Source organism: Hypanus sabinus, chromosome 26 (assembly GCF_030144855.1).
Source record: "Hypanus sabinus isolate sHypSab1 chromosome 26, sHypSab1.hap1, whole genome shotgun sequence".
Classification (NCBI taxonomy): Eukaryota; Metazoa; Chordata; class Chondrichthyes; order Myliobatiformes; family Dasyatidae; genus Hypanus; species Hypanus sabinus.
Genome location: NC_082731.1, coordinates 17,617,537 through 17,641,303, shown reverse-complemented (window position 1 = coordinate 17,641,303; position 23,767 = coordinate 17,617,537). Strand labels below are relative to the sequence as shown.

General features: G+C 53.9%; 2 protein-coding genes across 4 annotated transcripts in view; one reads left to right on the top strand and one right to left on the bottom strand.

The window, feature by feature from the left end:
- Window positions 1-10,026, bottom strand: part of LOC132381841 (ER membrane protein complex subunit 9-like) — a 32,864-nt gene extending 22,838 nt beyond the window's left edge. Inside the window, exons 1-2 of one of the 3 annotated variants that reach the window (XM_059951463.1) lie at window positions 9,886-10,026; window positions 8,323-8,557 (exon numbers count right to left, since the gene is read on the bottom strand). In XM_059951463.1, the coding sequence (XP_059807446.1) occupies window positions 8,323-8,529 (207 nt within the window). In that variant the 5' untranslated portion in view covers window positions 8,530-8,557; window positions 9,886-10,026. Of the gene's footprint in view, window positions 1-8,322; window positions 8,558-9,472; window positions 9,680-9,885 lie in introns of those variants that run through there. The other 2 variants (XM_059951462.1, XM_059951464.1) reach the window with 2 other exon arrangements.
- A 9,430-nt stretch (window positions 10,027-19,456) lies between these two features.
- Window positions 19,457-23,767, top strand: part of psme2 (proteasome activator subunit 2) — a 35,891-nt gene continuing 31,580 nt past the window's right edge. Inside the window, exon 1 of the mRNA XM_059951461.1 lies at window positions 19,457-19,798. Within this exon, the coding sequence (XP_059807444.1) occupies window positions 19,472-19,798 (327 nt within the window). The 5' untranslated portion in view covers window positions 19,457-19,471. The remainder of the gene's footprint in view (window positions 19,799-23,767) is intronic.

The following is a 23,767-nucleotide window of genomic DNA, read 5'->3' as shown; positions in this document are numbered from 1 at the left end:
CTTGAAACAGAAAAACCTTGTCCTCTGTACGGTCCACGATCTCGCTGTTGCTTTGCCTCACTTCCGGAGACTCTGTGTCCATCTCCCGAGTAAATATGGATGCAAAAATATCTATTGAAGATCTCCTCCATCTCCACACATAGATTTCCACTCTGATCTTCCAGAGGGCCAACTGTGTCCCTTGCTCTTCATATATCTGTAGAAGCTCTTTGGATTCTCCTTCACCTTGTCTACTAGAGCAACCTCATGTCTTCTTTCAGCCTCCTGAAATCCTTCTAAAGTGTTCTTTTCCATTTCTAATGCTCCTCATGGACCTCATTTGTTCCTGCTAGGCACCTCCTTTTACTTAACCAGGGCCTCAATATCTCTTGAAAACCAAGGTTCCCTAAGCCTGCCATCCTTGCCTTTTATTCCGACAGGAACATATAAACTACGTACTCCAAAAATCTCACTTTTGAAGACCCCCCACTTACTATGTACACCTTTGCCAGAAAACAGCCAGTCCCAATCCACATTTGACAGATCCTTTCAGTTACCAGCAAAATTGATTTTACTCCAACTCACAATCTCACCTGGCGGAGCAGACTTATCTTTTTGCATATTTACTTTGAAACTAATGGCATTGTGGTCACTGGATACAAAGAGTTCCCCAACACAAACTTCTGTCTCATTCTCCAATAGCAGATCAAGTATTGCGTGCTCTCTAGGTGGGATATCCATATACTGATTAAGGAAACTCTGCTGAACACTTCTGACAAACCCAGTCCTTTTACAGTATGGGAGTCCCAATCTATATGCGAGAAGTTACAATGCCCTTCTATCACTTCCTTATGATTCTTGAAACAGTCTGCGATCTTGCTACAAATTTGCTCCTCTAAATCCCACGGATTGCTGGGTGGTCTGTAATGTAATCCCACTAATCTTCCTTATTCCTCAGTTTTACTCATAAAGCCTCACGAGGTGAGCTCCCCGGATTGTCCTGACTGAGCACTGCTGTGAAATTCTCCCTGACTTGTAACGATACCCCACTCCCATTATCGTGTCTAAAGCAACAGAACTCTGGAACAGTGAGCTGCCAGTCCCCCGCCTCCTGCGACCATCTCTCACTGACGGCTACGATATCAGAATGCTACGTGCTGATCCACGGCCTCGGCTCATCCCCATTGAAATGTACACAGCTCGGAACGTCAGTCAGTCCCACCATACTCAACCTTCTGCTGGCTAACATTGCACGGAGGCTGAACAACCAGTCGACTATCTGTTCAAGCACTCTAGTTCCCACCCCCCACCCCCCACCCAGCCCATGCAGTACCAGCAAACCCCCATGCTAGCAAGGTGCAAACTGTCCCTCTGTACAGGTCCCACCTTCCCTGTATCCAGAGAGCCGTGCCTGTCATGCGACAGCACTGCCCTCACCTGGTCGGAGGTCACACCACCTGCCTGTCCTGGGCCAGCACTGCCCTCACCTGGTCGGAGGTCACACCACCTGCCTGTCCTGGGCCAGCACTGCCCTCACCTGGTCGGAGGTCATACCACCTGCCAGTCAACATTTCGCCCCTCCCAACTAATCAATGCACACTTAACCATTGGCCACCTAATTGGATTAACCCATCCAGCACCAAGCTGTTGGCCCCTGGTGAATCACCCGGGCTGGACCCTCCAGACCCCTGACCTATAAAGGGTGCTGCATGTGCTTGGCTCACTCTTTTTGCCATCCTCGAGGGACCCCCCCTACCTCACTCCAGGCAGAAGACAGCAAAACAGCGCTGGAGACACGTGGTGAGCCGTGCACTGAATAGGGTCATGGGAGTGTTTATTGTTGTCCCTGTAGCAAACGGCCGTGCTTACCCACAGCCAAAGGGGGGGGGGGGGGCAGGTATCATAGTTACTTCTCCCCTGTTTGTATGTGCACCTGTACTCCGTCCCCACACTGTTTTCCCGTGTATTGTTCTGCCGCCCCGACTTTTCCCATGCTTGTCTATTCTAAGCGTGTTTGTGTGAATATTGTAGCCGCTTGTGTTGCTCAAGCTTTTCTCCCCTTGTAAATAAACTCCTTATTAAAACCGTGCGACCAGAGTGCTGCCTTTCAGATCCACAGAATCAGTCTCATTTCCAACACAATAGAGCCCAATGATCCAAAAATCATCTGACGCCCTCCCTCCTACGCCAACTCCTTGGCCATGTGCTAAATCATACGATTGTCCTACTTTCTGGTCTCACTAGCAATCCTGAAATCACAACCCTGGAGGTCCTGTCCTTTAACTTAGCACCTAACTCCCTGAATTCAATTTCCAGGACCTTGTCTCGCCTCCTACCCATGGCTTCTGGCTGCTCTCCCTCTCACTTAAGCAGGCTGAGCCAAAGCTGGACCTCTCTAATCCTGCCCCGCTCACACAATGACCTCTCCACTTACACCTCCTTTCTTTTTGCTGGCTCAAACAACGACTCACTCCCAACAACACTTGCGGTTTTCAAATGCCTTTGATGGGGCAATTTCAAAATTTAAGGATCCCTCTATAATCCCCTGGAGGTATCGAGCCCTCAAGCTTGCCCGCACCTGCACAGTGTAAAACTGGGGCTAAAATACAGGCCGAACAATGCGCATGGGGGAGGGGCTGAACAGACTGGAATCCTTTGCCCTGCAGCAGACGTGGCAAAGGGGAGATTGAGTGGATAAGGAAGGTGGAGTTTACTGGCAATACCAGAAAACAAGGGGCTTTCCTGATCAGAGGGTGTGAAACAGGGAAGGGGAGGTGAGAGGGTGTGAAACAGGGAAGGGGAGGTGAGAGGGTGTGAAACAGGGAAGGGGAGGTTCCCCCGGTCAGAGAGGGTGTTAAACAGGGAAGGGGAGGTTCCCCCGGTCAGAGAGGGTGTGAAACAGGGAAGGGGAGGTTCCCCCGGTCAGAGAGGGTGTGAAACAGGGAAGGGGAGGTTCCCCTGGTCAGAGAGGGTGTGAAACAGGGATTTCCCTGGTCAGAGAGGGTGTGAAACAGGGAAGGGAAGGTTCCCCTGGTCAGAGAGGGTGTGAAACAGGGAAGGGGAGGTTCCCCCGGTCAGAGAGGGTGTGAAACAGGGAAGGGAAGGTTCCCCCGGTCAGAGAGGGTGTGAAACAGGGAAGGGGAGGTTCCCCCGGTCAGAGAGGGTGTGAAACAGGGAAGGGGAGGTTCCCCCGGTCAGAGAGGGTGTGAAACAGGGAAGGGGAGGTTCCCCCGGTCAGAGAGGGTGTGAAACAGGGAAGGGGAGGTTCCCCCGGTCAGAGAGGGTATGAAACAGGGAAGGGTAGGTTCCCCCGGTCAGATAGGGTGTGAAACAGGGAAGGGGAGGTTCCCCCGGCCAGAGAGGGTGTTAAACAGGGAAGGGGAGGTTCCCCCGGCCAGAGAGGGTGTGAAACAGGGAAGGGGAGGTTCCCCTGGTCAGAGAGGGTGTGAAACAGGGAAGGGGAGGTGAGAGGGTGTGAAACACGGAAGGGGAGGTGAGAGGGTGTGAAACAGGGAAGGGGAGGTTCCCCCGGTCAGAGAGGGTGTTAAACAGGGAAGGGGAGGTTCCCCTGGTCAGAGAGGGTGTTAAACAGGGAAGGGGAGGTTCCCCTGGTCAGAGAGGGTGTGAAACAGGGAAGGGGAGGTTCCCCCGGTCAGAGAGGGTGTGAAACAGGGAAGGGGAGGTTCCCCCGGTCAGAGAGGGTGTGAAACAGGGAAGGGGAGGTTCCCCTGGTCAGAGAGGGTGTGAAACAGGGATTTCCCTGGTCAGAGAGGGTGTGAAACAGGGAAGGGAAGGTTCCCCTGGTCAGAGAGGGTGTGAAACAGGGAAGGGGAGGTTCCCCCGGTCAGAGAGGGTGTGAAACAGGGAAGGGGAGGTTCCCCTGGTCAGAGAGGGTGTGAAACAGGGATTTCCCTGGTCAGAGAGGGTGTGAAACAGGGAAGGGAAGGTTCCCCTGGTCAGAGAGGGTGTGAAACAGGGAAGGGGAGGTTCCCCCGGTCAGAGAGGGTATGAAACAGGGAAGGGTAGGTTCCCCCGGTCAGATAGGGTGTGAAACAGGGAAGGGGAGGTTCCCCCGGTCAGAGAGGGTGTGAAACAGGGAAGGGGAGGTTCCCCTGGTCAGAGAGGGTGTGAAACAGGGATTTCCCCGGTCAGAGAGGGTGTGAAACAGGGAAGGGGAGGTTCCCCCGGTCAGAGAGGGTGTGAAACAGGGAAGGGGAGGTTCCCCCGGTCAGAGAGGGTGTGAAACAGGGAAGGGGAGGTTCCCCTGGTCAGAGAGGGTGCGAAACAGGGATTTCCCTGGTCAGAGAGGGTGTGAAACAGGGAAGGGGAGGTTCCCCCGGTCAGAGAGGGTGTGAAACAGGGAAGGGGAGGTTCCCCCGGTCAGAGAGGGTGTGAAACAGGGAAGGGGAGGTTCCCGGGGTCAGAGAGGGTGTGAAACAGGGAAGGGGAGGTTCCCCCGGTCAGAGAGGGTGTTAAACAGGGAAGAGGAGATTTCCCTGGTCAGAGAGGGTGTGAAACAGGGAAGGGGAGGTTCCCCCGGTCAGAGAGGGTGTGAAACAGGGAAGAGGAGGTTCCCCCGGTCAGAGAGGGTGTGAAACAGTGAAGGGGAGGTTCCCTTGGTCAGAGAAGGTGTGAAACAGGGAAGGGGAGGTTCCCCCGGTCAGAGAGGGTGTGAAACAGGGAAGGGGAGGTTCCCCCGGTCAGAGAGGGTGTGAAACAGGGAAGGGGTGGTTCCCTTGGTCAGAGAGGGTGTGAAACAGGGAAGGGGAGGTTCCCCCGGTCAGAGAGGGTGTGAAACAGGGAAGGGGAGGTTCCCCCGGTCAGAGAGGGTGTGAAACAGGGAAGGGGAGGTTCCCCCGGTCAGAGAGGGTGTTAAACAGGGAAGGGGAGGTTCCCCCGGTCAGAGAGGGTGCGAAACAGGGAAGGGGAGGTTCCCCCGGTCAGAGAGGGTGCGAAACAGGGAAGGGGAGGTTCCCCCGGTCAGAGAGGGTGTGAAACAGGGAAGGGGAGGTTCCCCCGGTCAGAGAGGGTGTGAAACAGGGAAGGGGAGGTTCCCCCGGTCAGAGAGGGTGTGAACCAGGGAAGGGTAGGTTCCCCCGGTCAGAGAGGGTGTGAAACAGGGAAGGGGAGGTTCCCCCGGTCAGAGAGGGTGTGAAACAGGGAAGGGGAGGTTCCCCCGGTCAGAGAGGGTGTTAAACAGGGAAGGGGAGGTTCCCCCGGTCAGAGAGGGTGTTAAACAGGGAAGGGGAGGTTCCCCCGGTCAGAGAGGGTGTGAAACAGGGAAGGGGAGGTTCCCCCGGTCAGAGAGGGTGTGAAACAGGGAAGGGGAGGTTCCCCCGGTCAGAGAGGGAGTGAAACAGGGAAGGGGAGGTTCCCCTGGTCAGAGAGGGTGTGAAACAGGGAAGGGTAGGTTCCCCTGGTCAGAGAGGGTGTGAAACAGGGAAGGGGAGGTTCCCCCGGTCAGAGAGGGTGTGAAACAGAGAAAGGGAGGTTCCCCCGGTCAGAGTGGGTGTGAAACAGGGAAGGGGAGGTTCCCCCGGTCAGAGAGGGTGTGAAACAGAGAAGGGGAGGTTCCCCCGGTCAGAGTGGGTGTGAAACAGGGAAGGGGAGGTTCCCCCGGTCAGAGAGCGTGTGAAACAGGGAAGGGGAGGTTCCCCTGGTCAGAGAGGGAGTGAAACAGGGAAGGGGAGGTTCCCCCGGTCAGAGAAGGTGTTAAACAGGGAAGGGGAGGTTCCCCCGGTCAGAGAGGGTGTGAAACAGGGAAGGGGAGGTTCCCCTGGTCAGAGAGGGTGTGAAACAGGGAAGGGGAGGTTCCCCTGGTCAGAGAGGGTGTGAAACAGGGAAGTGGAGGTTCCCCCGGTCAGAGAGGGTGTGAAACAGGGAAGGGGAGGTTACCCTGGTCAGAGAGGGTGTGAAACAGGGAAGGGGAGGTTCCCCTGGTCAGAGAGGGTGTGAAACAGGGAAGGGGAGGTTCCCCTGGTCAGAGAGGGTGTGAAACAGGGAAGTGGAGGTTGTTACCCGAGAGCAGAGGTTGAGTTGCTGGGAGGACAGACAGTGGAATTATTTCACTGAACGATCATCAGGGATCTGAGACACTCCCTCCTCATCTCTGCGCGGCATGTTAGTTAGCAGAACGCTTCACAGCGCTGGCTGCAAGCCTGGGGCTTAATACCCACCGCTGCCTGTAGGGAGTGTCTACGTTCTCCCACGACTGCGTGGATGTCCCATGGGTGCTCTCCTTCCCTCTCACATTCCCAAGACGGACGGTTAGTGAGCTGTGGCCATGCCACGCGTGACAACACTCTCTGGCTGCCCAGCACAACACAACCCTGACTGATCTGATTGGGTTTGACTGAAAAGGTGCATTCACTGTATGCTTCTACAAAGCCAACCTTTTAAAAAATCTGGTCAATTCCGGGCCAACACGTAGTCAGTGAGGAAAACTACAGCAGGGAATATCCACAGTTGTCCGGAAAATTTCATTCCAGGCTCTCGGGTTGGTGCAAAGTAATACAGGAAGATTGCTTGCTCTGGTATTCGTCTCTGCCACGACCAACAAGTTCAGAGTAGGACGAGGCCACTCCCCCTCCCGATCTGCTCCCCCATTCTACAAGATCACAGTCCATCTGGCTGTGAGCCACCCCTCAATGTCCCCACCTTCCCTGGTGACTTTCTACCTCCCCCCTCTTATTGGGAATACTGTCCACCCTCACCTTTACAAACATCCCCAGACTACGTCCACCGCCCTTCCAAAGACCCTCCTCTCCCTCCAGAGCGAGAAAACTCCTCCCCTTGTCACCGTCGTCAACAGGCAAGGCCTCACTTCTACCCTCTCCACACCCACCCCGCGGAGACTCCTCGCCACGTGGCGGAGGAGGTGGGGGGACGTCACAATGCAGTCGCGTACGAGACCGCACGAGGAGCCTCGTGCAAGAGTTGGTTATAGTGAACCAGAGAGGGAGCAGAGCAGGATGCAGTCACTGAGATGCTGTCAAAAGTTGCAGGGAGAGGTAGCTGGAGTGCTCGCTGATCTGCGTTCTCTCTGAGGCTCAGGCTCTGGGCTCTGCGAAGTGGCGAACTGAGGCTGGGGCCGCGGCCGGCTCCGGGCTTCGTGCCTACGGTCTCACTCTAGTTCTCAACGTTGTTGCTTGTTTGCACGATTTGATTTTTTTCTCTCGCTCTGCACACTGGGTGTTTGTTAGAATTTTTAAAAAATGGATTCTTTTGGGTTACTTTGTTTGGGGCTGCCTGTAAGGAGAGCAATCCCAAAGTTGCACAATGTATACCCGCTTCAATGATAGATGTAGCTTGAGATCGAGGGGTGACCTTACAGAGGTGCACACGCAATGGCCTCTTTCCCAGGGAAGGGAAGGGGTGAGAGGGGGAAGATTTTGAGGGGGCCCGAGGTGCAATTTATTGACACAGAATATGGAGTAAGCTGTCAGACAAAGTGACTAGGGGACGTGCACAGATTGGAGCCAAATACAGGCAACTGGGACCAGCTTGGTGATTGATGGTGGTCAACATGGATGAGATGGGCCGAAGGGCCTGTTTTGACTTGGGAGCGCTGGGCTTCTTTGCTTAGGTTTTATGGGATTTCATATCGTACATCTCATAGATGGGCCACTGAGTCTAGACTGGCACACACAGTTGCTCCATTCACTCCCTCCCACTAAATCCCTCTCTCTCTTCCCCCATTCTTCCTTCAGGACCTGCCAATCACCTCCCACCCTTCACCATTACTACCCACCGTGGTCCCTCCTCTCCCATTAACTTCCTCCTCCTTCAGCCCTCTACCCCTTCCTCCCACCACCTTCCCAGCTTCTTACATCATTTCCCCTCCTTCCTCCCCACTACTTAACACCCGCCACCTCCCGCTCTTCCCCCTTCCCCCCCACTTTCTTATCCTGGCTTTTGCCCGCTCCTCTCCGGTCCCGACGAAGGCTCTCGTACCGGAAAGTCAACTGTTCACTCCCTTCCGACCTGCTGAGTTCCTCCAGCATTTCCCTGGTGTTGCTAAAGATTTCCGGCATTTGCAGAATCCCCCCTGGCCCACCAGGGTGTGGGGGGGGGGGGGGGGAGGTGGGACAATACCTCCCCCCCCCCCCCCGCCCGATAAACCCACCGACCCGCACTTCTAGTCTGGAACGTGGGAGAGAGCCAGAGACCCCGGGGACACCCACAGGGGAACGTGCAAACTCCGCACGGACAGAAGTCAGGACTGAACTCGATTCTCTGGAGTTAGCAGCCTGCAGCTCTCGAACCACCGGGCCGCCATGCCGTTCGGGGAGGGGTGGGGGCCCGACCCAGCAACCTCCCTCAGGGCGACGGAAGCACACCCACCTGGTTGAGGGCCACCTCCAGCATGACGGTGAGGGCGAGGCTGTTGTGGAAGAGGGGCACGCAGTCCGTCAGCACCAGGCACTGACCCCTCCCCATGTCCGGGGCCCTCTCCGCCAGGAGAAGCCCATTGACGGCTCGGGACGGGAACTTGGCCGCATGCAGCTGCATCTTCACGTAGGCCCTGGCCGAGATCTCCACCTCCACCATCTCTCCTGGAAGAGGCTAGGTAAGCGGCCTGGGGAGAGAGAGAGAGGGTCAGTCACTGGACAGAGAGGAGAGGCAGAGGGTCAGTGTGGGGTTGAGAGGGGGATCAGTGTGGTAAGAAGGCAAGGGGGAGCCTGTGGAGGGAGAGGGGAGGTGAGGAAGATCATACTGGGATGGGGTAGGCAGTGGGTCACTCTGGGAGGAAGGGGGGAGATGCAGAGGGTCAGTGTGGGAGAGAGGGGAGGTGGAGGAAGATCACACTGGGACAGGGCAATGGCTCACTGTGTAGTGGGGTGGAGGTAGATCATTTTGGGGAGAGAGGAGGTGGAGAAGGATCAGTCTGGGAGAGAGGGGGAGTCTGGGAAGAGAGTCAATGGAGTGGGGGGGGGTCCGAGTGGGGGAGAGATGGGAGAGTACTTCCACCACCTGGATCACACAGTGAGACACTGAACAACCAAAAGGATTTCAGCCCCTTCGAGCCCCAACACCCACCCATGGGATCCCAGAAACATCTCTTACCAAAGGATCGTTCTTAGGACCCCTGTCACATGCTCTCTTCTCATTGCTACCATTAGAGAAGAAGCACAGGAGCTTGAATACACACTAACACACCCCACCACCACCACACACACTCCCCATACACAGACACACTCCCTCCCCCTGCAACTACATACACCCCCCACACACCTACACACACCCTCACTGTTACATCCCCACCCCACACCTACACACACACCCTCACTGCTACATCCCCACCCCACGCCTCCACACACACCCTCACACCTACATCCCCACCCCACACTTCCACACACACCCACACCTACACCCCCACACACACCCTCACACCTACATCCCCACACACACCCTCACACCTACATCCCCACCCCACACCTACACACACCCTCACACCTACATCCCCATACTCACACATGCAAGCACAGCTTACTTTTATTTCTCATGACAATCTATGGTCCATTTTCCGTGCCTTCTGCATAGACCCGATTCTCATCCTCACCGTGGCGACCCCCACCCAAAGGATCCCAGGAGCACCCTGGAGATTTCTACCCCACGGGGTCATCCACAGCACGTTGGAGAGCCCCATCTCCTCCGTGAAGTGATCCTCGGGATTCCCGAGATTATCACTCGCGACCCTCCCCAAAGCAAATTCCCCATCTCCCACTGACGTCTGCAGCTTCGATTGGCCTCACGCCAGATCAGTCAGCTCCGTCCTGCCCTCCCATTGGAACAGCTTGCCCAGCTCTTAACATTCATTGGCTCACACTAAATATGTCCCGCCCTCTCCTGCTCACAGGAAAGGCATCCCGCCCCGTGATTGGCTGTTTACCCTTCGACACGCACCTTCTTTGGCCGATTGGCCTGAGCGGATTGATTGACGGCAGAGTTCCGGCGGCGATTGGACAGAACTAAGAAGAAGGTGTTCCTTTTGCCTGGTCTTTGATTGGTCGAGCGTCGCAGCAGAGGCCAATCGCTAGGGAGAGGGGGCGGGACAGGGACGGATTGAGTTGGGGTCCGCACGGGAGGGTTCAGCCGCTCTGTCCTGGATTTCCTGGCGGCTTTCGGTGCCCGGTCCCGCAGATCTGGAACTTCGCCGCTCCACAAAATGGCCGCCTAGCAACCACTGGAGGAGAGAGCGGCCATTTTGATCCCCGTCTTGCAGCAGCGCGGCGCCTGCGATTGGCCACCTCCGACCGCCCGCCCAGCGCCGCGGCTCTGCTGAGGGGTCAGCAGGCACGTCAATCATCCCGCTGGGCGCGTTAACCCCCGTCGGAGGAAGATTGTCGCCGCCCATTGGTCAGGACGGCGGCGAGGAGCAAACGCTGGCGGTAGGGGCGTGAGTTGGTCTCAAATGCTGGCTTCTGATTGGGTTAGAAGGTGCGGGGAGCAGCCAATGATGAGTGGGTTGTCAGAAAGAGGGACCAACAGAGCAAGGACGGGCAACCTGCGGCGCATGCGCCAAAACTGGCGCATTGGATGATTTGAAGTGGCGCATTGCAGTTCAATGATAATAATAAAAAAGTCAGCTTACTCATGCAAAAAGTATTAACCAAAAACCGATTTGTAGAAAAACAAATCTATACCAGGAATTCAAGTAGCTTAGAGGTAGAAAAGGGTTTTACTGAGAATAAATCCAAAACTTAGCAATTATTTTTAGCAATTTTACTATTTCGTGCACACCTTAAGGCGAATGTTATCTTTCACATTAATCTATTTTCAATTAAAATAAATGTTCAATGAGTCAAACTAGGAAAGGAGGACATTCGTTCTGCAGTCGTTCCATAACTGTACGATACACTTTTGATATTTGTTTGATCCGGAGGCACCAGGTGTCTGCACCAGCGGTGCGTCGCAGATTTTTGCCAGTCAGCTTGCAATCGACACTCGTGCGCTACGGAGTTGTGCTTTGTTCGTCCTTTGTGAACATCTGCAATTTTGTACTTCTTCGAAAGTTAAGCCTTGTTTTTACATTCAGCTACCCATCACATTGCAAAAGGAAATGAGCAAAAGAAAAGCAGAAATTGATAGTAAGCGTAAATTCAACGAACTGTGGGAAAATGAGTTCCTATTTATAACGGGTCCGTCAGGAAAACCAATGTGCATTGTTTGTGGAAACACTCTCTCACATAATAGGAGACATGATCTTAATAGACACTATAAAACACAACATCAGACTGAAATAGAAGGAAAACTGAAGCTAGTGCTTGGGTCTGAGTTACGGAGAGAATATGTGATTAAGAAAAAGGAAGAACTCAAAAGAAGACAAAATATATCTGTTAAAAGAAGTCTCGTTAAGGTAAGTAATGTTTATCTTGTTTTATATGAAAACAATATATCATGTAAAAATGCTAAATATGTCTATGTTAATATATTTTACAATAATTGAATGGGGGGACAAGAGTTGTAAGGCACATCTAAACTTGTGCATGAAAAAAATAGATGCATGGAATGTAAAAGGTTGGCCAGCCTGGCCCTGGAGGATTGGACAAGTCCTTCTGACATGTGATCTGGTCTCAGTCAGGGAATTGGAATCAAAATTGGCTTTAATATCACTGACATAGGTCATGAAATTTATTGTTTTGCAGCAGCAGAGCAGACATAAAAGTTACCAGACAAGAAATAAACATTGCAAGAAATGGTAGTGTCCATGGACCATTCAGTAACATGAGGTGGAGAGAATGACTCTTAAGTAGAGGTTGGGCAAACTTGGATTTGTTTCTGCCAACCACCAAAGGCACAGAGGTGACCTGATAAAACTATGAGATCCCTAGGTAGAGTAGATGGCCAGAATCTTTTCCCCAACATGTAGATATCAAGTACAAGGTTTAGGGTGAGAGGAGAAATGATTTTAACAGCCCAGTTATTTACACACGGGGGAGGGTTGGTACCTGGGGCATGCTGCCTGTGGAAGTGGTGGAATCTGACACAGCCAAGAGGCGGGCACCCTGGCAGGATACGTGGCCCTAATGCAGGATAGTGGCATCAGTGTAGGCCGGTTGCTGTGGGCGCTGTGGGACCAAGGGCCTGTTTCTGTGCTGGAAGGCTCTGTGATTATAAGACACAGGAGCAGAATTCGACCCATCAAGTCTGCTCCACCATTCAATTATGGCTCTCCCCTCCCCCCCGCTCAGCCCCACTCCCCATAATCTAATAAAGAACCAATCAATTTCTGCCTTAAATACACCCAATGACCTGGCCTCCACAGCTGCATGTGGCAACAGATTCCATAAATTCACCACCCTCTGGCAAAAGAAATTTATCCGCATCTCTGTTTTGAAAGGGCGCCCCTCTATCCTGAGGCTGTGCCCTCTTGTCCTAGACTCCCTCACCATGGGAAACATCCTTTCCACATCTACTCTGTCCAGGGCTTTCAATATTCAAAAGGTTTCAACGATATCTCCCCTCATCCTAAATTCCAGAGGGTACAGACCCAGAGCTATTAAAACAAAACCTTCACACCATCTGAAAAGTTTCCTCCCCCAAGCAGTTAATCTGGTCAACCATTCTAGTTAGGCCCCCCCCCCCCCAACCCCTCTCAGTCACTGGACGGTATCCACTTTAAACCACTTCTTATGATACCGTTTACATTGTAAATACAAGCCAGTTTTTATAAATTTATCTGTTATTTATTTTCAATGTCCTTTCACTTCTGACTTTGTTTTGTTGCCGGAAACCTGTTTATCTCGGCTGGTATATGTACAAAATCAAGGGAGGGAAGTTTGGGGGAGACATCAGGTAAGTTTTTTATGCAGAGGGTTGAGAGTGACTGGAATGACTTGCCAGGGATGGTGGTGGAAGCTAAAACTTTAGGGGTATTTAAGAGCCTCTTGGACAGGCACATGGATGAAAGAAAAATGGAGGGTTATGGGGTAGTGTGGGTTTAGTACTTATTTTAAGGATTATATGGGTCAGCACAACATGGAGGGCTGAAGGGCCTGTACTGTGCCGTAGTGTTCTATGGACCTATGGTGGTGCAGCGCCGGACTCTGGAACGGAGGTTCCCAGGTTCGAATCCAGCTGGGCCATTCCCGAGTTCGCTTTCCATCTGTGCCGGGTTGAATGTTGAGCTCGCAACTCGACCTCGTAAAATAAAGAAAAAAATACTGCGAAATGTCTGTGTGAGGAGTGGCACGCCACACTGTCTTTCGTTCCACGCCCTTGTAAGGCATGAAAATGCCCAACACTGGCCTCTTAGGCCTGAGTCGACATCAACATCGACAGCATCAACATCATCATCATCATCATCAACATCATGACCATCAACATCAAAGCAGAATATTGGACGTCCCAGGCAGAGAGGAAGTTTCCTGCAGTGGGGGGTGGGGTGGGGGGGGGTTCTAGCACCAGGCAGCAGAGCCTCAGGGTAGAAGATCATCCCTCTTTAACAGAGATCAGGAGGAATTTAGTTTAGCCAGAGAGTGGTGAATCTGTGGAACTCGTGGATGCTAAGTCATTGGGGGATATTTAAAGCGGAGATGAATATTTTGTTGATTGGTCAGGGAGAAGACAGGAGAATGGGGTTGAGAGGGATAATAAACCAGCCATGATGGAATGGCAGAACAGACTCGATGGGCCGAATGGCCTAATTCTGCAGCTGTATCTTCTGGTCTGTTTATAATCCTGTTTAAATTGTAAGTACATGCTGGTATTTGTGTAGGTAGATAAATATCAGCACGTGTAATATTTACAATATTCTTTAACCTCTAACTTGACGAGCTGACACCACGACAGATCCCTCATCCACGGAAACGCAGCTGCTGATTAAAGCTGATCCCCGGTCAGTATCGAACCCGAGTACCTGGGCCTCTGGAGCTGGAGGGGGGGGGGGGGGTAGCGGCACTGGCCACTGACCCAGTGCGTGGAGTTGAAACCCCAGCCCGGTCCCTGTTAAATTCAGTCCGTACGCTGGAGCTTTTATGCCTGTGACCCGTCGGCAAGGAACGGCTTCGCCCACCAGGAGCCCGTACGCGCACGAAGTTGTGCGGGTCTGGCAACTTCCTGCAGGTACCAGGTTCAACGACGGCTACTGCCCGGTTCCTGAATCAATTTGCCCCACCCAAACCCTACCTCGGCAACAGCCCACCCCTTCCACGACCGGACAGCTCTCTCTCTCTCTTTGCCCCGGCGCTAAGGGTCCGCTTTTGCACAGCCCCTTTGCCAGTGTGTGGAATCATTTCTCCATTCCGTACGGTGTTCATACCGTTTTCCATCTTACCCGAATAACGCCCACGGCCGTAAAGCTGGCCCGGCTAATCAGCCCTCACCACCTCAGTGTGTGGCTGGGGCGAATGTGGGGAGGGGGAGAATAAATGAGAAGTATTCTGGGCCCAACAACAGTCACCGGCAGCCCGAGGAGATTTACTGAGGTACAGTGTGGGGGTAGGCCACGCTGGCCCCTCCATCCACTGCCCCGATTTAATCCCGGCCGAATCAACGTCCGGTCAGCCTCCCAAACAGACTGCGGGAGGGGAGTACGGGGAGAAGGTACAAACTCCTTACAGGCAGAGGCGGGCAAATTTCCACAGGTGGGCGGGGGAGAGAGCACTCCGACTGGTTGTACCTGTCTGGTGTGGAGGCTCGGGTGCGGAGGACCGAACGGGGCCGCAGACCCAGGCCGCTCCGTGGTGGCCAACAGGGAGTCCCAGACGTCTCCAGGCCATGGACTGAGCAAGAGGTCCGCGCACCCCAGCTGGGGAAGCCCTGCTCCCCGCCACCCAGGATGGAGAGGACCTTTACCGGTGGGCGCTGCCTCGGGGAGGCCTCTTCTCATTACTACCACCAGAGAGGAGGGACAGGAGCCCGAAAACACACACTCAACTTCTTGACCTCCGCCATCAGAGTTCAGAGAACTCAAACTCTTTATTATTTTGCAATATATATATATTTCTCCTTGCAAGTGATAGTAATGTTGTATGACCCCGTTGCTACAAGAGATGAAGTTCCGGTGCCTGGCCGGCGGTAATAGATGGGATTCTGAATGTAAACTGAGTCAACAGCGGCCGGGACCGAAGCCTTGTCCCTCGAGCAGAGGTCCCCAGCCGGCAATTCCCCGCCAGACATGGAATTCCCACAATTTTTACTTCCCACCCAACCCACCCTTTCACTCCACTCTCTGCAGCCTGAAAGGGGGTTTCTTTTTGGGAACAGATTCTCGGGCGGGCCGTGAGGGTGGAGTTGCTCCCGAAGCTCGCCCTCCTGAACCATCCCCTTTCACCCCTGAACCCCGAGAAACTCGGGCAGTTTGAAAACATTCTTCCTCCTTCCGCAATCGGCGGATTGGCGTTAGGGACCGTCTCAAAATTGCAGCTTTGCACCCAGATAAAAATGGGCCGACGGAGGGGCAACTCGGCCGTTCAGCCCGCCCCCTCGTTCCTGAACCAGCCCGCACAACTACCCCCCCCCCCCATCAGTAACAGCAACACTATGACCACTCGGCACCACAACAAAGTCCTGAAGAAGGGTCTCGGCCCGAAACGTCGACTGTTTATTCTTTTCCATAGATGCTGCCTCCAGGAACGTTACATGGACGTTACGTAAATTACAGTATTCATGAATTATGCACGATCTTTATAACAGAGCGCACAATAGAATTATTTTAAAATGTTCGTTTTGTGGTGCCACAAACAAGGGAAAATCTGCAAATGCTGAAAATCCGAGCAACACACACAAAATGCTGGTGGAACTCAGCAGGCCAGGCAGCATCTATAGGAAGAAGCACTGTCGACATTAACAACAACACACACAAAATGCTGGTGGAACACAGCAGGCCAGGCAGCATCTATAGGGAGAAGCACTGTCAACATTAACAACAACACACACAAAATGCTGGTGGAACACAGCAGGCCAGGCAGCATCTATAGGGAGAAGCACTGTCGACATTAACAACAACACACACAAAATGCTGGTGGAACACAGCAGGCCAGGCAGCATCTACAGGGAGAAGCACTGTCGACATTAACAACAACACACACAAAATGCTGGTGGAACACAGCAGGCCAGGCAGCATCTATAGGAAGAAGCACTGTCAACATTAACAACAACACACACAAAATGCTGGTGGAACACAGCAGGCCAGGCAGCATCTATAGGAAGAAGCACTGTCAACATTAACAACAACACACACAAAATGCTGGTAGAACACAGCAGGCCAGGCAGCATCTATAGGGAGAAGCACTGTCGACGTTAACAACAACACACACAAAATGCTGGTGGAACACAGCGGGCCAGGCAGCATCTATAGGGAAAAGCACTGTCGACGTTTCGGGCCGATACCCTTCGTCAGGACTAACTAAAAGGAAAGATAGAAAGAGATTTGAAAGTAGTGGGGGGAGGGGGAAATGCGAAATGATAGGAGAAGACCGGAGGGGGTGGGGTGAAGCTGAGAGCCAGAAAGGTGATTGGCAAAACGGATACAGAGCTGGAGAGGGGAAAGGATCATGGGACGGGAGGGCGAGGGAGAAAGAACGGGGGAGGGGAGCACCAGAGGGAGATGGCGAACAGGCAGAGTGAGAACAAAAAGGGGAGGGGGGAAATAAATAAATCAGGGATGGGGTAGCCCGAAACGTCGACAGTGCTTCTCCCTATAGATGCTGCCTGGCCTGCTGTGTTCCACCAGCATTTTGTGTGTGTTGTTGTTAATGTCGACAGTGCTTCTCCCTGTAGATGCTGCCTGGCCTGCTGTGTTCCACCAGCATTTTGTGTGTGTTGTTGTTAATGTTGACAGTGCTTCTCCCTATAGATGCTGCCTGGCCTGCTGTGTTCCACCAGCATTTTGTGTGTGTTGTTTGAATTTCCAGCATCTGCAGATTTCCTGGTGAACACATACAAAATGGCTGGAGGAACTCAACAGGCCAGGCAGCATCTATGGTGAAGAGTAGAGTGGACGTCTCGGCCCAGACACGTCATCAACAACCACGAGAGAGCTGGGAAGTTGATTGGCTGGAGATGGGGGACTCCGATAGGAGGGGACCGAAGACTATGGAGGAGCCCCAGAGGGGTGAGAGGGGGAAATGGGAAACGGTGCGAGTAAATTTTTCATTGCATCAGTGCAGACAGAACTTCGCCCTTGCCCAGGGACAGTGAGGAGATCCCACCAGATGCTAGAGGTCTTGAGCAACAGCACAAAATGCTAGAGGAACTCAGCACGTCAGCGAGGGAAATGAACAGTCGCCGTTCCGGGTCGAGACCTCCATTGGGACTGGAAAGAAAAGGGAGGCAGAAGCCAGAATGAAAGGGAAGGGGGCGAGGTAGGGAATGATGTGAGAAGCTGGGAGGTTGCGCGGTAACAACAATGCTCCCACACACCTACCCTTCGTTGCCATGCAGCTGAGATATTCTTTTATGTAAAATGCCGTGCAGTTTTCAGGCCGAGTAAGAGTTCCCTGCTCGGAGTGGTGGGTCCACACACCTGTGAAAAGGGGATGTATGAATGAGGCAAAGGGCTGGCGAGAAGGGTATCTGACAACGCGGACCATCGGACAAGGGGGGAAGGTGGGGAACCAGAGGGAGGTGATGGGTATGTTTTGTGAGGGAGGTGAGGGGGGGGTGACAGGAATGAGGGAAAATAAGAAGTGTGTGTGTGTGTGTGTGTTGACCACACAGGTGCAAGTGAAGCTAAGTACTGAAGCATTCGGGCCCTCACGACCAGACTATGTAACAGTTTCTTCCCCCAATCCATCAGACTCCTCAATACCCAGAGCCTGGACTGACACCAACTTACTGCCCTCTACTGTGCCTATTGTCTTGTTTATTATTTATTGTAATGCCTGCACTGTTTTGTGCACTTTACAAGTCCTGGGTAGGTCTGTAGTCTAGTGTAGTTTCATTCTGTGTTGTCTTTCACGTAGTTCAGTCTAGTTTTTTGTACTGTTTCATGTAACACCATGGTCCTGAAAAACGTTGTCTCATTTTTACTATGTACTGTACCAGCAGTTATGGTCGAAATGACAATAAAAGTGACTTGACTTGAAGTTGCCTTTTGTTCCTATGTATCCTGGGTGTAGCAAATTCCTGCGGACGTACGGTGGCGAGCGTTCTAACTGGCTGGTGTGGGAGATCCAACTCGCACCCTGAGGAGGCTGCGAAGGGTTGGCAACTCAGCCAGTTGCATTGTGGGCACGACCCCCCCCCCACCACCTGGGATGGGCCTCCTTCTCTGTGCTACCATCAGGTTCGTGGTACGCGACCCACACTGCAAAGTTTTAGGTCTCCTCGGCCATCGTAACGTCCCGTGTGCTGACCAACTCCACGGCGCTGTCCCTCGGAGTGATTTACACTGTGGCTGAGAAGTGGCAGCTTTCGGGTAAAGGAGGAGTGTGAAGTGATTCACTGTGGAAGGCCGAGAAACGGGGATCTTCGCGGTGTGGAGGAGCAGGGGTCCCTGGAAGGTTGAGAAGGGCTTGACCTTCATTCGTCAGGGGAATGAGTTCAAGGGTCATGAGGTAATGTCCTACTCGGAGGTCCGGCTGCCCCGTGGTAGGAGGGAGCAGAGGGCATTCACCCGGAAGATGCCAGGGTCAGAGGTCGCCTGGGTCGTGCGAGCTGGAGCTGTTCTCTGCGGAGGGTGAGAGGTGACGGATTGAGTGGACGGCCAGAGTTTGTTCCCAGAGTGGAAACGGGCGTAACTTTCAGGTGTTGGGAGGAAAGCATGTTTCTATAAGGCAGGGCGGTGAGTACGTGGAGCCAGGTGCCAGGGCTGGTGGTAGAGGCAGATACATTGGGGACATTTAAGAGATGAGGGAGGTACATGGACCATGTAAGACTGGAGGGTGATGTGGGAGAGAGGGGTTAGGTGGTTCTCAGAGGGTTGAATGGCCTGTACTGTACTGTTTATAATATTTTAAAGAGGTGAATGGCCTGTACTGTTTATAATATTTTAAAGGGGCGAATGGCCTGTACTGTTTATAACATTTTAAAGGGGCGAATGGCCTGTACTGTTTATAATATCTTAAAGGGTCCAAGGGCCTGTACAGTTTATAACATTTTAAAGGGGCGAATGGCCTGTACTGTTTATAATATTTTAAAGGGTCCAAGGGCCTGTACTGTTTATAACATTTTAAAGGGGCGAATGGCCTGTACTGTTTATAACATTTTAAAGGGGCGAATGGCCTGAACTGTTTATAACATTTTAAAGGGGCGAATGGCCTGTACTGTTTATAATATCTTAAAGGGTCCAAGGGCCTGTACTGTTTATAATATTTTAAAGGGGTGAATGGCCTGTACTGTTTATAATATTTTAAAGGGTCCAAGGGCCTGTTATGTTATAGCATTTTTGTCTTGCTGCCACAAAACAAGTTTGATGCCGTTTATTAAATAATCACAGTGATTCTGAACCTCACTCCTCAGAACCCCGTTTAAATCTCCTGCCTCTTACCCCACCCCTCCACCTCCCCCAGGGGGGCTCGGCTCTCCGAGAACCGGGAATCCATTGATGCCGAGCTCCTTCGGCTGCCGTTCCGGACCCGCAGCGCCCGCAGGACCCGTCCTGCCCGTCCCGGGGGCAGGAGAGGAGCCGCGCCGGCCGGTTGAGGGACGCTCCCCAGAGCCGAGGCTGAGAACCAGCGAGAGAGCGCTGGCTTCCGAGGGGAGGAGGGGCCCGGCGATGGAAAGTGAAAGAGATTTCGTGCCGGGAAGGGGGTTTTTTTTCCTGCAGTCGCTCGGCGTCGGTGTGTGGGTCGGGACGGGCGTTCGGACAGACGCGGGGGCGAGTCGAACCATGGCCGCGGTGCTGGAGGTCAATCGGACGGTGCAAGCCAAGGCGAGTGTGTGCGGGAGAGGGGAGGGTGAGGGAATCGGGGGAGACAGTGTGGGGTAACGGGGAGGAAGCGCCCTGGGGTAGTTAGAGGGTGATGGGGGGGGTATGAGAGCGAGGAGGGTTAGGGTGAGGGAGAGCGAGGAGGGTTATGGTGAGGCCGAGGGAGAGGGAGGAGGGTTATGGTGAGGCCGAGGGAGAGGGAGGAGGGTTATGGTGAGGCCGAGGGAGAGGGAGGAGGGTTATGAGGACGAGAGAAACGGGTGTTAAACGGTGATGGGGGCTGGAGGGAGGGTAAGAAAGAGCAGATGGGATGGTAACCCCATTTGGACCTACTACGTGGGGACAGGGGAAGGCCATTCAGCCCATTGCTGATGGGATGACTCAGGGTAATCCCTGGTCGACGTTTTGGACCCAGACCCACATTAGGACTGGGCCCGAAATGTGGAGTGTTTATTCCCCTCCACAGACGCTGCCTGACCTGCCGAGCTCCCCCGGTGTTTTGCAGGTGTTACTCTGGGTACTGCACAATCCCGTGTTTATTTTTTGGGTGGGGGAGGGGAGTTTCCGGTGGAGGAAGGGGGTTGGTGGTTGAGAGGAGCCCCACGGAACCGGGCGTGATTCCCTGGGCCTCTCCCACCTGGTGGGGAGTGTGGGGGGGGGGGAGCTGGGGGCAGGAATTCTCACTTTCCCTCCCACCACCCGGTCCGGTGGTCGTAGGTGTGAGGGGTGGAGGGGGCTGAGGCAGGACGGTCGCCCTGAGCTGCTGTTTCACTGCCTGCAGGCCCAGGCTGGCAGCGGGCCAAGGCCTCTGCGTGAAAGGGAAACCAAACTGTGACTGCCCCAGCAGGAGGGCACCGACTCCCCCTTCCTCCTTCCCCAGCGAGAGTCGGGCTCAGGACCGACCAGCCCCACTTTTTCTCAACTCGGCCTGGGAGGCTGGGGCTCTGGCGGAGAGGTGGGGTGGGAGAGGCTGCAAACACGTTGCCCCCTCCCCTGCCACACCAGCTCCCCACCTTGCTGGAGAAGTGGCTCCTCTGCCTCGTTTCCCCAGCACTCTTTGAGCGGTGCTTCCTGTCGCTGCTTTTGAGGGGAGTGTGGAGGTGCGGGGGGAGAGAACCAGTCCTTCTCCTGTGCCTTCCCAGACCCAGGGAGTGAGGACCCAAACTTCGGAGTGTGTCCCCCCAGGGCCTGCTCGTGTCCTGGCTCCAATCGCTTTACCGGTCTTGGATGCAGGAAGGCAGCCTAGCTCCTGAAAACTCCCCAGTCGTTCAGTACAACGGCCTCATCCTCCCCTCTGTGCAGCCCCCAGCTCTCCAAAGCTTTGAAACGCGCCACCCTCGTCCTTTCAGAATGATGTGGCCTCCGAACACCCCCCACCCCCCGGGTACAGAGGACTCCTGGGATTCACCGCCCTCCGTGGGAGAAGTCCCCTGCACCCGACTCTCTGCTGAGTCTCTCTCACTGGGGGAGATCACTGCGTCTGCCCCGTGGCACCCCGAGGATATCAGGGTGTTTAATGCCTCTGGCTTTGTACTGACTGGAGCTCAGAACGAGGAGGAAGAGGGGGCTACTGAAACGTGCCAAGACTGAAAGCCCTGGGTAGAGGGGATGTTTCCACCAGCAGGAAAGTCTGGGGGCACACCCTCAGATAAAGGGGTGACCCTTTGGAACGGAGATGGGTGGAGGGCGGTGAATCTGTGGGAGTAGTTGAGACTGAGGGCTGTGCGAGGCAAGTGGTTGGGTATATGGTATTGAAGTCAGAGATTGATGGGTGAGCGGGGTTAAGGAAAGGAAATCGGCCACGACAGAATGACGGGGCAGACTCAATGCCCGATTCCGCTGCTGTATCTGGATGCCATACTCACCTGTACTGGGCATGAATCTGGTCACATGACTAAGTCACCTGATCGTCAATGCGAGACTTGGCCCTGTGGTGTCGGTCAGGCGATGGGGTCATGTGACCAGGTTTACACCAAGCACCGGTCCTGGGGTTGAGTGACCACACCAGGCGAGTCTAAGCTGCTGGATAAATCAGTTTATTATCGTCATGGTTTTGTACGCCGTCCCCACAGATTGTGTCACCGAGGCAGGGAAAAGCAACGTCCGAGCGCAGAGTGAAGTGTTACAGTTAGAGAGGGTGCAGTAAGGCACGAGGGCCACAACGAGGAAGAGTGAGGGATCGAGGGTCCGCCTCATCGTGCAAGAGGGCCGTTCGATAGCAGCAGGGCAGAACCTGTCCCTGAGCCTGGTGGTACCATCCTGTCTTCTGCCCGAAGGGAGGGAGAACGTCCAGGGCGGGCGGGGCCTTTGACGAAGCTGGCTGTGTATTCTGAGCCCGTGCAGCTGGTTCCTGTCAGGTGCTGAGGTGTGCCGGCTCTCTGCGGTTTCTTACGGTTGTGGCCAACCGCGCTGCGATGCATTCAGATAAAATGCTTTCTGTGGAGTCAACGGGGTCACATTGAATCTCTAAACCAGGGGTTGCCAACTCTTCTGATGCCGTGGCCCTCTGCCGTTATTCCAGATTGGGAACGCCTGCTCCTGTGGCCCGGTCCTGTGTGTGGTCAGAGCAGGACAGGTTTCGATGATGTTCACTCCTCGCAGCTCTCAACCTCGGCACCGTTGATGGAAATGGGGGAGAGGAGTTGGTGCTCTATCCTACCAAACTGTAGTCTTACTGTTAATGAAGTTTCGGAGTAGTCTCGCTAGCTCAGCGTGTAAAAGTGAATAAATTCACTGCCTTTGACTGGCCTATTGCAGTCACTTTTAATAAATCGCCCGTTATTTCAAACACCAGCTCTGTGTGGCCTTTCAGTTTGTCCCTATGCAGCAATAACCTGGATTGTTAAAAACCCATCTGGTTCTCAGACATTCCCCCCCCCCCCCCAGTCCTCACCCAGTCTGGGCCGATACGTAACTCCAGACATCCCCCCTGTCCTCACCCAGTCTGGGCCGATACGTAACTCCAGACAATCACTGTCCTCACCCAGTCTGGGCCGATACGTAACTCCAGACAATCCCTGTCCTCACCCAGTCTGGGCCGATACGTAACTCCAGACATCCCCCCTGTCCTCACCCAGTCTGGGCCGATACGTAACTCCAGACAATCCCTGTCCTCACCCAGTCTGGGCCGATACGTAACTCCAGACACTCCCTGTCCTCACCCAGTCTGGGCCGATACGTAACTCCAGACATCCCCCCTGTCCTCACCCAGTCTGGGCCAATATGTAACTCCAGACATTCCCTGTCCTCACCCAGTCTGGGCCGATACATAACTCCAGACATTCCCTGTCCTCACCCAGTCTGGGCCGATACATAACTCCAGACAATCCCTGTCCTCACCCAGTCTGGGCCGATACGTAACTCCAGACATCCCCCTTGTCCTCACCCAGTCTGGGCCGATACGTAACTCCAGACACTCCTTGTCCTCACCCAGTCTGGGCCGATACGTAACTCCAGACACTCCCTGTCCTCACTCAGTCTGGGCTGATACGTAACTCCAGACACTCCCTGTCCTCACCCAGTCTGGGCCGATACGTAACTCCAGACAATCCCTGTCCTCACCCAGTCTGGGCCAATACGTAACTCCAGACAATCCCTGTCCTCACCCAGTCTGGGCCGATACGTAACTCCAGACACTCCCTGTCCTCACCCAGTCTGGGCCGATACGTAACTCCAGACATCCCCCCTGTCCTCACCCAGTCTGGGCCAATATGTAACTCCAGACATTCCCTGTCCTCACCCAGTCTGGGCCGATACGTAACTCCAGACATCCCCCTTGTCCTCATCCAGTCTGGGCTGATACGTAACTCCAGACAATCCCTGTCCTCACCCAGTCTGGGCCAATACGTAACTCCAGACACTCCCTGTCCTCACCCAGTCTGGGCCGATACATAACTCCAGACATCCCCCCCCCCCCCGTCCTCACCCAGTCTGGGCCAATACGTAACTCCAGACATTCCCTGTCCTCACCCA